This window comes from Kogia breviceps, chromosome 6, assembly GCF_026419965.1.
Source record: "Kogia breviceps isolate mKogBre1 chromosome 6, mKogBre1 haplotype 1, whole genome shotgun sequence".
In the NCBI taxonomy this organism is placed as follows: Eukaryota; Metazoa; Chordata; class Mammalia; order Artiodactyla; family Physeteridae; genus Kogia; species Kogia breviceps.
In genome coordinates, this window is record NC_081315.1 from 111592673 (window position 1) to 111605686 (window position 13014).

At 41.0% G+C, this 13014-nt stretch overlaps 1 protein-coding gene across 5 annotated transcripts in view; it reads right to left on the reverse strand.

Moving 5' to 3' along the window:
* The window catches only part of EVC2 (EvC ciliary complex subunit 2), a 148919-nt gene that overhangs the window by 27051 nt on the left and 108854 nt on the right, over positions 1-13014 (reverse strand). For all 5 annotated transcript variants that reach the window (XR_010841121.1, XM_067036395.1, XM_067036394.1 and 2 more), the window contains one exon: positions 3679-3906. Coding sequence is in view for 4 of the 5 variants with exons in the window: in XM_067036395.1 (XP_066892496.1) it covers positions 3679-3906 (228 nt within the window). In the remaining variant the exon portion in view is untranslated. The remainder of the gene's footprint in view (positions 1-3678; positions 3907-13014) is intronic.

Here is a 13014-nt window from a genome sequence, read left to right on the forward strand (position 1 = left end):
GAAAATGTAAGTGTTGTGCTGCCCAATTACTAATGGGAATAAGGGTCGTTGCAAGTGAAAAGGGCCATTAGGTGTCTTAGGGCTGAACTGAGGTGCTTCCCAGAGCATTTATGATGAAGAGATGAACTGGAACTGAAAGACAGAGGTTCCTAGTGTCTTATTTTGTTCCTTATTTGTTTGATACATGACCTTGAACCTGCCCTTCCTCTGAAGGCCTCACCTGCTTCACCTATAATTCCTGGCAATGGCCACCTCCATGCCAATCACCCGGCAGCGATACTTACTGTGGGTTTTGGGTAAACATCCTTCAGGTATTTCCTCCTATTATTAATTTGCTAAGGAGTCTTACGTTGGATGGGTGCAGAATTCAATAAAATACTTGTTCTGTATATACTGAAATGACCATAGGAGTCATTTCTTTAGTCTGTTAATCTAATAAATTTTGTACATGAATGTTTTAATGTTAAACCAACCTTACATTCCTGAGAAAAACTCAGTCTGGTCATGCTGTATTAAATCCTTTTTACAGATGGCTGGGTTAGGTCAATATTTTGTTTATGAATTGTACATCTATGCTCAAAGTTAAGACAACTGTAACTGTTTTTTCTCATACTATTCATGTCTGGTTTTGGTATCAAGGTTATCTGAACTTCATGAAATAAGGAATATTCCCTATTTTTTTTAACATCAGAAATAATCCTTATATGAGATTGGAAAAACTTGCTACCTTAAGGTTTGGTGGAGCTCACCTGTAAAACTATCAAGGTAAGATATCTTTACACATGTGTCAGAAGATTTCAAAACTATTGAATCAATTTCTTTCATGGTAATAGAACTATACAGGTTTTTTTTCTAGTTGAGCCAATTTGGGCGATCTATAATTTTTTAGAAAATTTTCTGTTTCATTGCAATGTCTAAAGTCATCTACATAAAATTATTGTTCATAGAATTCTCTTATTTTTTAAAACTCTAGGGCATCTATTGTTATGTTGATTTTTATACTTCTGATATTACTAACCCTTATCTCTTTTTTAAATGGTCAGTCTTTCTGGATATTTGTATATTTATTAGACTTTTTTCAAAAAATTCAACATTTCACTTTATTGATTCTCTCTACTGTAGTTTTGTTTTTAATTTTATTTATGCTCTCTTCCTTCCCTCTACTTTCTACAGGTTCATTTGTGGTTGTTATCCCCCTAACTAACTTTTTATATGATTTTAATTGTGAGCCTTTCTTCTTTTTCAATATAAGTTTAGGGCATAAATTTCTCTCTAAAAACGGCTTTAGCTGAATCCTGCAAATTTTGATACGTCGTATCTACATTATTTTTCTGTTCTTTGAATTTTAAAATTTCCATTATGATTTTTTTGATCCATGAATTATTAAGAAGTATGCTTTAAAACTTCCAAAGTATGGAAGTTTTAATCTCTTAAAAAAACGAATTTAAACTTAATTGCCCTTTTTCAAAAAGGTGTTCAACAGGGTAATGCATGGTCAATTACTTTTTAACTGTTCTAATACGTGCTGAAGAAAAACGTATGTTCGTTAACCGTTGGCTGTGAGATTCTGCATGTGTATATTAAATACAGGTTGTTAAATGTGTGATTCAGTTCATCTGTATCTTCACTAGTGTTTCATTTGATCAATGATCAACCACAGAAGGAGGTGTGCTGAAAGTTCCCACCATGATGAGAGATCTATCAATTTCTCCCTGTCGTTTGGTCAATTTTTCTTTTGTTGTTTTGGGTCTTTTACTACATATATGCATGTTGAGAATCTCTCTGCTCTCTGGGTGAATGAAACTTTTAAATCATTTTGGAATTATCTTTAACTTTTTAAATAATTTCATAAATCATTATTTTCTATTCTACACTGATAATTCCGACATCTAAAGTCCTTGGGGATTTTAATCTGCTGTTTTTTTGTTTCTCTTATATACAGGTCGTCTTGTCTTGCATCTTTATGTGTTCAGTGACTCTTTAAATTTGAATTGAGAACTCATATTTGGCTGAACTTAATCTGTAGAAATCCTGAGGTGCCCAGATTGAGAATATTTTCCTCTGGAGAGGATCTGCCTTAGCTTTAGCCATGCACCAGGGCAGGCATCCCACCTGGACCTATTTAAATTTAATTTATCACCTTGGAGATTTCCCAACTGAATGGCTAAAGTATTTTTGGATTCCTTCGTCACATTAGCAGAAGCCTTTGATGACAAATTCAAAGGAGACACGCCCCCCCCCTCACCACCTGCCACCAGCAGGGCTGAAGATGGACAGGTTACCCTGGTGGCTCCTTTGACCACAGGTGGCTTTCTCCTCCAGCCCCAATGGGCATTCTGTCTCCTCAGGACATCCCACAGCCCCATCTCCTAGTCCTTCAAATTAATCCCCTATCCCTGGATGTTCTGGGTTTCACCCTTTGCCCTTAGATTTCAGCCTCTGGATTTGCTTCTATCGCCCTCTATGAGTTCAGCTTCTCCAGGCTATCCTTAGCCCTTGGGGATTTTCCTCATTCTCTTGCGAACTCACAAAGCATTAAAAAGTATGTTTATTTTTATTTACCCAGCGTTTGGATGTTTTGTGCTGAGATATCAACAAAGCTTCCCCTTCTTTCCTATCCCTACAAACAGGTGTCACAGTGCAGGGTGCACTATGTTTGCTGGAAAAACAGCTTGGACTCTTCAGAGTCTCATGTTATTTATGACTTCTGTAAAGAAATGATGGGAACCCCATTAGCAAGATCAACCGGGATAGTCCATGAACGTGACCCAGGGGTGTGAAATCAGAAAGGGATACATTTCTGGCTCCTGTCACTCATTAGCTCTGTGGACCTCGGAAAGAACTTGACCTGCCACCTTCCCGAATCTCATTGCTTTACTTGAGAATTGAGCACAGAGAAGGTACCGACTTCATGGCATGGCTCGATGATTAACTGGCATAATGTCTGACAAAGAGCATAACTGCAAAGCAGCATAAAATTGCAACTTATTAATAATCATGCTTAAATGATCATCTTAAGATGCGCAATTAAGTAATGAATTGTGAATGCTTAAATGAGAGTACACCCGTTTCACAGCTCATTAGTGCTTGCCTGACACACACGTGACACTCGGTAACTGTGAGCTCCCTTTCCTCACTATAAGTAACTATTATAATATAATAATACATGAAATTCTAAAGTTACACATACAGGGACTAAAATTAGTCCTCAAAACCATTACGTCGGTAGTTTTTGTTTTACGAGTATACCTCTCACGTCTTGAAAAAAAAATGCAGCATGTAGGAATAATTAGAATTTTGAAAATAAAAAATAATCCGTTATTTCATAGCACCTAAGGCGCCATTCATTGAAAGCTACACGGCTATTTTTCATAGTAGTATGAAAGAAACAATACTGCTGTTGGCTGCAAGAGGCATCCCAGTTTCCCAGATTTAAAAAATGTTAAAATTCAAAAGGTTTGCTTCCTCGGAGGCAATGAAATAGAGCAGCCTTGGGCTGCAAGAGTGCACCATTCTCCCATGGAAGTTTCTTCACTCAACCCTCTCCAGGACGCTGCAGTGGACACAGGACAGTGGACCACCCACCTAATGGTGGGACAAGTGGAGGTGGCCACCAGAACGAAACACCAAGTTATGTGGTGCGGCCCCTGAGCCTCCCTTCCCAGGTCTGTCACTCACCGGGCTGTGCGACTCCAGGATCTGCGTGCATGCTGACTTGGTCAGGGTCTCTGATGCACTCAGCTCCTCCAGGAGCAGGTCCTGGATGGTCAGGAGGGCAGTGTACGCCCACAGGGTCTTGGCCATCCTGGCCGCCTTCTGGAACTGCAGGGAGACGAGGGACTCGGCGAAGCGTCCCTCCTGGGCCTCCAGCTGCTGTACCCTCTCGCGAAGCAACTCTCCTCGGACCTGGGAGGGGCCAGAGAACCAGAGAGCTGTAAGTGGAGGGACGGCGGAGGACAGAGCACGTGGCTTACAAAAGCATGGTATATTTATATTCGTGCAGGCAGGCAGCCAGCCATTGATTCGGGGTTCTGAGGAAGGTCTCAAGTAGTTCCAAGGCAGCAGCGCTGGAATCTCAGTGCGCAGTTGAAGACAGCAAGGGCCTCTCTGCTTATAAAGATGCTGTGGGTCTTTCAGAGACCAGCTGTTCATTCCACATTTATCATTCTCAGAGGTAGATCGAACTGTGTTGCTCTCCAGGGCAAAATCCTTCAAGCCTCCCCATCTTAAAGGATGAAAATTCAGTCTTCCTAACACAGCCCCCGAGGCCCTCCCTCCCCATCCCAGCTAAGGTACAGCTGGAAAGGTCTGGTCTGTTCTGCCACCTCCACCCACATACCTGGGACTTCCATTACTCCTGACAGTTCGGGGTCCTGCACGCCATGCTGTTTGTGTCTATCATCCGAGCTCTTCGCTATGATTCAAATACCCCGCATCTTTGTCCTCCTGAAAATCTCCTATTTGTCCTTTGCGTCTCTGGTTCCCAAGGAACCACTTTGAAGCATCCTCACTCCGCACATCTGTCGCCCTCTTCTCTGTGTTTCCTTTGTCTCTCAAGCTCCTCTCCCCAGCTGGCACCACACTGTTTACCCCACCAGGACAGAGCTCCTCCAGGGGAGGGCCCAACACCCGAGGGACCCAGCAGCCTCTAGATGAGAATCCATTCACTATACTCATTCGCTCAACTAAGTAGTTCATTCCAGCTTCTCTACATTTTTTCTCTGCTATCACTACCTCTTACACTTTCTCTAGGAAACTTGCTACAGGGAACAACATAGTCTCCTGCTTCTCTGATTTCACCACCCGAGCCCCTAAAGGCAGGTCCCTGTAAGTGTGCACCCCTCTCCCCTGCACAGGAAGCTAAAGTACAATCCCCAAAGTAGCCTACACAAGTATCATATCTCGATGAAGACTTTCATTTCATTTTTAAAGGTTTGTGGAATAGATTCACAACAGCCAAAGTCAAAGCAACCCAAGGGTCCCTCAACAGATGTACGGATAAACAAAATGGGGTCTATCTATGCAGTGGAATATTATGCAGCCTTAAAAAGGAAGGAAATTCTAGCACATGCTACAACATGGATGACATTATGCCGAGTGAAATCAACCAGTCATGAAAGGACAAATCCCATATGATTCCACTTATATGAGTTTCCTAGAGTAGTCAAATTCATAGAGTCAGAAAGTAGGATGGTGGTTGCCAAGGGCTGGGGAGAGGAGGGGGTGGGAGTTAGTGCTTCATGCAGACAGAGTGTCAGTTTGGGAAGATTAAAAGTTCTGGAGATGGATGGTGGTGACAGCTGTACACAACGTGAATGTACTTAATGCCACTGAACTGGATGCTGAACAAATGGTTAAGGTGGTACATTTCATGTTATATATATTTTACCACAATAAAAGAAATGGAAAATAAAAAGCTTGTGGAATTTTGTTTCCTGCTACGTAACCTATTTTTAAGATTCGTATGTTTATATTCAGAGGTTTTAAAGTAGCTGGCACAAGGGAAAATATGTACACGGCACAGAGGCTGGCAGAAGATGGTGGCCTGGGTTCTCCCATGGCTGTGCAATTTTCCCGTGCCCATTGTGTGTCCTTCAGAGGAAGGCAAATCCCAGTTTAAAGAGCTCAGATTTCACCTGTGTGATCTGTCCTTCAGGAAAAACTCTGCTGCAGGAAGGAGGGAAAAAGTGCCCCAAAGAAGCAAATAGCCCACTTTGGGTATTATTGGCTGGAAAAGAAAACTCTTCTGGAGGACCTGCAAAGGCTTCTTGGAGAGGTGGTGCTTACCACAGGCGATGGAGAAAGAAGGACAAGTGAAACTAGTTCTTCAAAGACACGCTGTGGGGACCTGCATATCTGGGTCACAAAGCAGTCCACTAGCAACAGGGATCAGAGGCAATAACACAGAGAACTACGGCATGAAAACAGCTTCTCTGGAAGAAGACACTTCATTTCCCTGCTTGAAAGGAAACATGAAGTCTTGTTATCAAAAGGATGCTACCAGATCCCAGTCTTTCCCTAGCTTGGAGCACCAGGTGACAGCCACTTGTGACAGTCCGGTGATCTGTTTCCATGGTAATTCCAGATCACTGGCCTGCGTCTTCTGGATGGGCTTTCTTCGAGGGCCAGCAGCCGTACTCAGCCTGTATGGAGGAGCCTGCACAGCTGGTAGAGGTGGTCCAATGTCCTTCCAAGACTGGGTGATGCCCTGTGAGAATGGGGCCCCAAGAGCGGTGTCTGATTACTTCCTCATGGGGACACTCGGAAACTGAGTCTCTGAAGTGCTTTACAGATCCTAGCAGTCTTCCAGCAAACTCTTTTTTCCCACACTTAAGTTTTTTCACAGTAAGTTCACAAACAGAAAATATATTTACACCTTTGTTCATTCATCCAAAAAAGTTTACTGAGCACCAAATATGTATAATATAAAGGAATATGTGACGCACCCAGGGAATGGGGATGGGTGCGTCACCAGACATGCACCTAATCCTGAAAGAGCTCAGAATTGAGGAGGGAAGTAGGCACCGTGGTGAAAGGCATAGGCTCCAGAGCCAGTACTCTAAATTTGTTTGAGATTTTTGTACTTTAATTATCTAGATGGTGGGGTGGGTGGCAATGTCTTTCCAGGCATAGAAATAAATTTTTCTATCTTAAATTTAAGCAGGAATGATGTTTATTTAGCCGGGTGTTATGTTTATTTAGTCATGCACATGACTTAGCTTCTCTGAATTCCTAGCTTCGTCTTCCTCACTCCAGGAGTCCACCAGGTTCTGCCTGGTTTCCTTCCCCTGTGCCATGGCCTGGAAGCTCTTTCAGGGCCATACCCAGGACAGTCACAGGGCTCAAATCATTTGTTCCCTGTTTCTCAGGGATCACTTTTGACTGTTGTCCAGTGTTTTAAAAAAAACATTATTTCATACATTTTATTCATTGTTTTTGTTTTGTTTTAGGTGAGGGGATAATTTGATGCTTCAATCCCATTATGGCCAGAAGCAAAAGAAGTCCCTAGTAAGGTTATTTTGATTATTAAATAATCTGCTACTTTGAGAAAACCATAATTCAAAAAGAGTCATGTACCAAAATGTTCATTGCAGCTCTATTTACAATAGCCAGGACATGGAAGCAACCTAAGTGTCCATCAACAGATGAATGGATAAAGAAGATGTGGCATATATATACAATGGAATATTACTCAGCCATAAAAAGAAACGAAATTGAGTTATCTGTAGTGAGGTGGACGGACCTAGAGCCTGTCATACAGAGTGAAGTAAGTCAGAAAGAGAAAAACAAATACCGTATGCTAACACATATATATGAAAACTAAAAAAAAAGGTCATGAAGAACCTAGGGGCAAGACAGAAATAAAGACACAGATCTACTAGAGAATGGATTTGAGGATATGGGGAGGGGGAAGGGACGAAGTGAGAGAGTGGGACAAAGTGAGAGAGTGGCATGGACATATATACACTACTGAATGTAAAATAGAGAGCTAGTGGGAAGCAGCCGCATAGCACAGGGAGATCAGCTCGGTGGTTTGTGACCACCTAGAGGGGTGAGATAGGGAGCATGGGAAGGAGGGAGACGCAAGAGGAAAGACATATGGGGACATATGTATATGTATAACTGATTCACTCTGTTATAAAGCAGAAACTGACACACCATTGTAAAGCAATTATACTCCAATAAAGCTGTTAAAAAAAAAACCCCAAAAACAAATACTTGAAAGAAAATAAATAAATAAATAAATAGTCTACTACTTTTAATTGACTATAACAGTGCCTGACACACTGAAGTGTTGAATGATGGCTAGCTGTTGTTGTTTATTGTTAGTATTAATTTTATTATTAAAGGTAGAACACGGTTGGTGCCATAAAGGAGGTCCATATATAGCGCTATGATATTTTAGAGGATGGAAGAGGGGGAGGGGTCAGGGAAGGTTGTGAAGATATCAGCATTTGAACTGGATATTGAAGGATCCAGGCATTAAGGAAGAGGGAACAGCACAACCAAAGGCACTGGGGCAGGAGTGTATGGGGTCCCTATGGGGTTAGTGAGAGGGTGAATTAGACCAAAGCTGAAAGGAAAAGTGGAAGCTAAGGACATACAGGTCAGACAGAAACCACATTACAGAGACCCTCACTGCCAAGGGAAGGTAGATAGCCTTTCTCCGGAGGCAATAGAAAGGGCTTTGGCAAGCCTATTAAAGTTACTAAAAAGGAAAAACATGAGTGACAGGCAGGTGAACAAGAAATGAATGAGAGGTGCCCTCATTACACACCTGCCATGAGCTCATATTTTCACATTTCCTCCGTGTGGTTTCAATCTTCCCCACCCCTGGGCAGGTAGTGGCCCAAATACCCTGTAAGGCCTAGTCCCCTGCAGAGATGCAGGGCAGAGTAAGGTAGCCATGAGGGATATCTCATTTTACTTATGCAAAGTCATTCCTAAAATGTGGGATAAGTGTAAAGCCTTTTGCATGTACTTCAAGAACAACTTGGACAGTGAAATTAACAAAAGAAAGATTCTCTAACATCCTCTTTCTTCTTCGGAAAGCTTAATTCGCTAATTTTAGCACCACGAGAATATGCCTCTAAAGAGGGCTTTCATCCTTGTTTAAAAGAACTCCTGGGAAAAGATAAGATTTGCATTTCTATGAGGTATTAATGACAGGCTTAATTAAGTATTCAAGCTACCTAAAGTAATACAAATTCATTTGCAAAACAATATGCTGTTAAATACTCTTATTTTAAATGTGAAGTTCAAACAACTTCCTAACTAGTTTCCCTGATAGAATGTGCAGTTTTGAAGGAGTAGTTTCTTCTATGCATTGGGATGTCCTTTAAACACAAAATAAAATCAACCTGTCAATCAGCGGAGAATTATTGAGATTCTAAGAAGTTCAAGACCTTACACCCCTCCTCCTTGCACAAGTTTGGAAACATATACAACTGGATGCATGGGTGAGCCAGACAGACACCAAATATCAGCTTTAATATTGATGGAAACTAGACTGGAGAATGTGGCTCAGATGTGTTTGCAAAGGAGTGGACACTCCTCCAAACAGCAGGCCTTCCCCCTAGCTCACCACATCTTAGTCAGAAAATGGGGGCTTCCTGAAGACAGGCTGGCTTCCAAAGAGAGGAGGGAGTTGCACTGAGCATGCTCAGTTCCTACTTTAATCTCGCCAATCAGGTAACACTTCTCCTTGGAGAAGTGGGCAAGGAATGGAGAGAGGCCAGGATGTCACTAGCAAAGTCCCTTCTTGTGGAAAGAGGGGTCAGAAAGGAGTCACATCAGGAATCTCACATCCAAATGCTGGGAGGAGATGATGATGAAACACTACTTAAATATAAGAATGCACTCGTATTCTAGTGGCTGGCCCTCTCAAAAAGCAGGTCAGTTTAAACCATGCTTTGCAGGATGGGTTCAAAATTTAAGACTCTCTCCTTTATCTTGCATCAGGAGGGGAGTGGACTCAGTAAAGGTGTGTTGGGTTAATGTTTATTGGATGAAATAACACCTGGCTAAATAAACTTCATTAGTGCTTAAATTTAAGATAGAAAAATTGATTTCTATGCCTGGAAAGACATTGCCACTCAACCCATCATCTGGATAATTAAAGGGCAAAAATCTCAAACAGATTAAGAGTACTGCCTTAAACTAGTCAGCATAGTTTTATTTCTTGTGTTTATGGCTTATCTGTTATCTCCTACATACAAATGTACCACCTAACTAGCTGTGTGACCTGGACAAGTTGCTAAACCTCTCTGAGTCTCAGTTTTATCTATGAAAAGCAAACAATAAAATGACAGGAAACAATGCCTAGTAGAGTCTGTGGTACCTAATGAGCCCCTAATAAATAGTAGTTGCCATATTCTTACCACTAGTATTATTTTGGTTATCATTACTATAAGTAGTTAAATAGAGTCTCCTTTGGGTTGCAGGAAAAAGATTAAACAATAGTTTATAATATTGAGAGTTTTCTTTCCTCCTTTAAAAAGTTTTTTTCATTTCTAATTATAAAAAACATGAACAATGTAGAAAAATATTAACAATTGAGATTCCTGGAGAAAGAGTAGATTTATGACATGCATATATTGCTCTCTTTAAGGCAGAAGGACTCAAGTAAAACTCTACATATTGACTACTAAAATCTCAGTTCTCTTCCCTCATTTGGCTCCTGACATATGGGCAGCAAGGCCTTTACCATTTAGGCAGGAGACTGGTCTTCTCTGGGCACTCTGACCAGATTTCAAGAAAGCTCTAAAGTTACAGACATTGGGAATTCCCCAAGTGAGTGGTCCAGCCCAGTCACACCAGAGTGAAGGTCACAGTCTGCAAGCCCTACTTACAGCTCAGAGCCTCCAAGCAGCTTTTAAGTACTCCACTCTTAAATATGAGCAGACCACCAAGGATGGCCACATATCTGGGAAAGCCTCTAATGAACGTAGAGGTAATAGTAAATATGCAGGAATTTTTTTGAAAAACTTAAATTAATGTTCTCAGAGAGATACAAGAGTTATAGTAGCCTTAAAACAACAAGACAATGTTATTTCGTAGAGAGCATTCAGAGAGAAAAAACTCTTGAAAAATTAGAAATTAAAAATATAAGTGAAAAACTCAAAAGTTTGGAAGATAAAACTTAAGATATTCCCCAGAATGTAAAGCAAAAGAAAAAAAGAGAAGGAAAACAGTAAAAAAGAAAAATAGACAAGAGGTCCAACATCTAAATAATTAGAGATCTAGAAAGACAGATTAAAGATAGGGAGCTAATCATCAAAATTATTCAAGGAGGGCTTCCCTGGTGGCTCAGTGGTTAAGAATCTGCCTGCCAATGCAGGAGACACGGGTTCGAGCCCTGGTCCTGGAAGATCCCACATGCTGCAGAGCAACTAAGCCCATGTGCACAACTACTGAGCCTGCGTTCTAGAGCCCACAAGCCACAACTACTGAATCCGTGTGCCACAACTACTGAAGCCTGCGCACCTAGAGCCTGTGGTCCCAACAAGAGAAGTCACCAAAATGAGAAGCTTGTGCACCACAATGAAGAGCAGCCCCCACTCGCCACAACCAGAGAAAAGCCTGTGTGTAGCAATGAAGACCCAACGCAGCCAAAAATAAAATAAAATAAAATAAAATAAATTTATATAAAAAAATTATTCAAGGAAATTTCCCAGAATTCCAAGATTGGTCAAACTATTCATCAAGTATGGGGGCAGAATAAAACAGCTTCAGTCTCGCCAAGCTTTGAAATATTAAATCTCCCATGTGTCCTCTCCTAGGAAACTAATACAGGCTATATTTCGTTAAAATAAGCAACATATCGGGAAAGAAAGGGGTGAAGTGAATTTGTAGCATGACTTCAAGATGGCAGCTATGCATAATGTATAGAGGGCAACATCCAGATTGGAACACATCTCTCCAGAGGTACAGAGACAGATGTCCTCAAGAAGATGGAATTAGTAGAAGACATAACTTGTGTGATGGACCTGATAGGATATTTGGCCATCCATCAAGAAGTGATTGAATTAGTGATAACTACATTAAAAAGTAAGCAAAAAAGAAACCAAAGGACAATAATAACTCCAGAAAAAACAAAAAGTTACAGAGGAATAAAAATAAATCTGTTTTTATATGGCTCAGATGTGAATAACTTTTAAAGAATCATAATAGAAACCTTAAATACAGATCTAACTGTATGGAATGTGGGGGAGGACAGGAAGGGCTTATGTGTTGCAGGTTGAAAAAGACAGTTAAATCTTACCTTCTATAAAGAAAAGTGAATAGATAATACCCAAATTAGAGAAATCAAGAAATGGGAAGACAAGCATGGTATTTAAAGATATGGAGGTAAACACCAAAAGATAAAACTAAAAAAATTAAAAGTTGTTACCTCTGGGGATTTGAAAATGTGTATGTGTGTGGCTGCAAGGGGTGCTTTTATTTTTCAGCACAAAACTTGTAGAGTTACGTGACTCTTTAAAAGAGTGCCGGGCTTCCCTGGTGGCACAGTGGTTGGGAGTCTGCCTGCCGATGCAGGGGACACGGGTTCGTGCCCCGGTCCGGGAGGATCCCATGTGCAGCAGAGCAGCTGGGCCCGTGAGCCGTGGCCGCTGGGCCTGCGTGTCTGGAGCCTGTGCTCCGCAACGGGAGAGGCCACAACAGTGAGAGGCCTGTGTACTGCACAAAAAAAAAAAAAAAGAAAGAAAATTAAAAGAGTGCATACATGCATAAGTTTGATACAAATGAAAAGTAAATTTTAGAATGGATAATATAGAAGAATGTTACTACATTCAAACTATCCAAAGATAACCATGGCAACATTTTGGTATGTGAAAAGTAGAAGTAGAAAAAAAGATTAGACTGTTCGTAAGGCCTTGAATGTTATGCTCAGGAATCTGGGTTTTGTTTGGGAGCGGTGGGAAACTTTGAAGCTTCCCTTAGGAACTCTGCTCAATATTCTGTAATAACCTAAATGGGAAAAGAATTCTAAAAAGAATAGATATGTGTATGTATAAGTGAATCACTTTGCTGTACACCTGAAACTAACACAACATTGTTAATCAACTATGCTCCAATATAAGATAAAAATTTTAAAAAAGAAAGAAACTTTCCTTAAAACGGTGTTTCAGGGAGATGACTTTGACAGAGTCTGCCTCAAGGGATAAAACAGGGGCAAGAGTAGACATGAAGAGAACCATCTGGAGGCTTTCTCAGTCTTGGTGGGTGGATGAATGGATTTTCTCACCTCTTCCTAAAATGCATTCCCTTCCAATATGCCTTTTTTTCTAAGCTTTATAAAGACCCATACCATCAGTTTTCTCTCTTGTCAGGTCATCTGAAAATGAGCACATTATTCTCATGCTTAAGCTCTAGTCACTTCTGAAATGACAGGTGTGTGAAGAGCTGTTCCTGACAGAAGTGCCAGCCACCTCTGCATAATTGCCGAGGCTGCTGCAGAAACACACTAGGATGCATGGTTGATTGCAGTGCAAGAGTTCCACTCCTGATGGA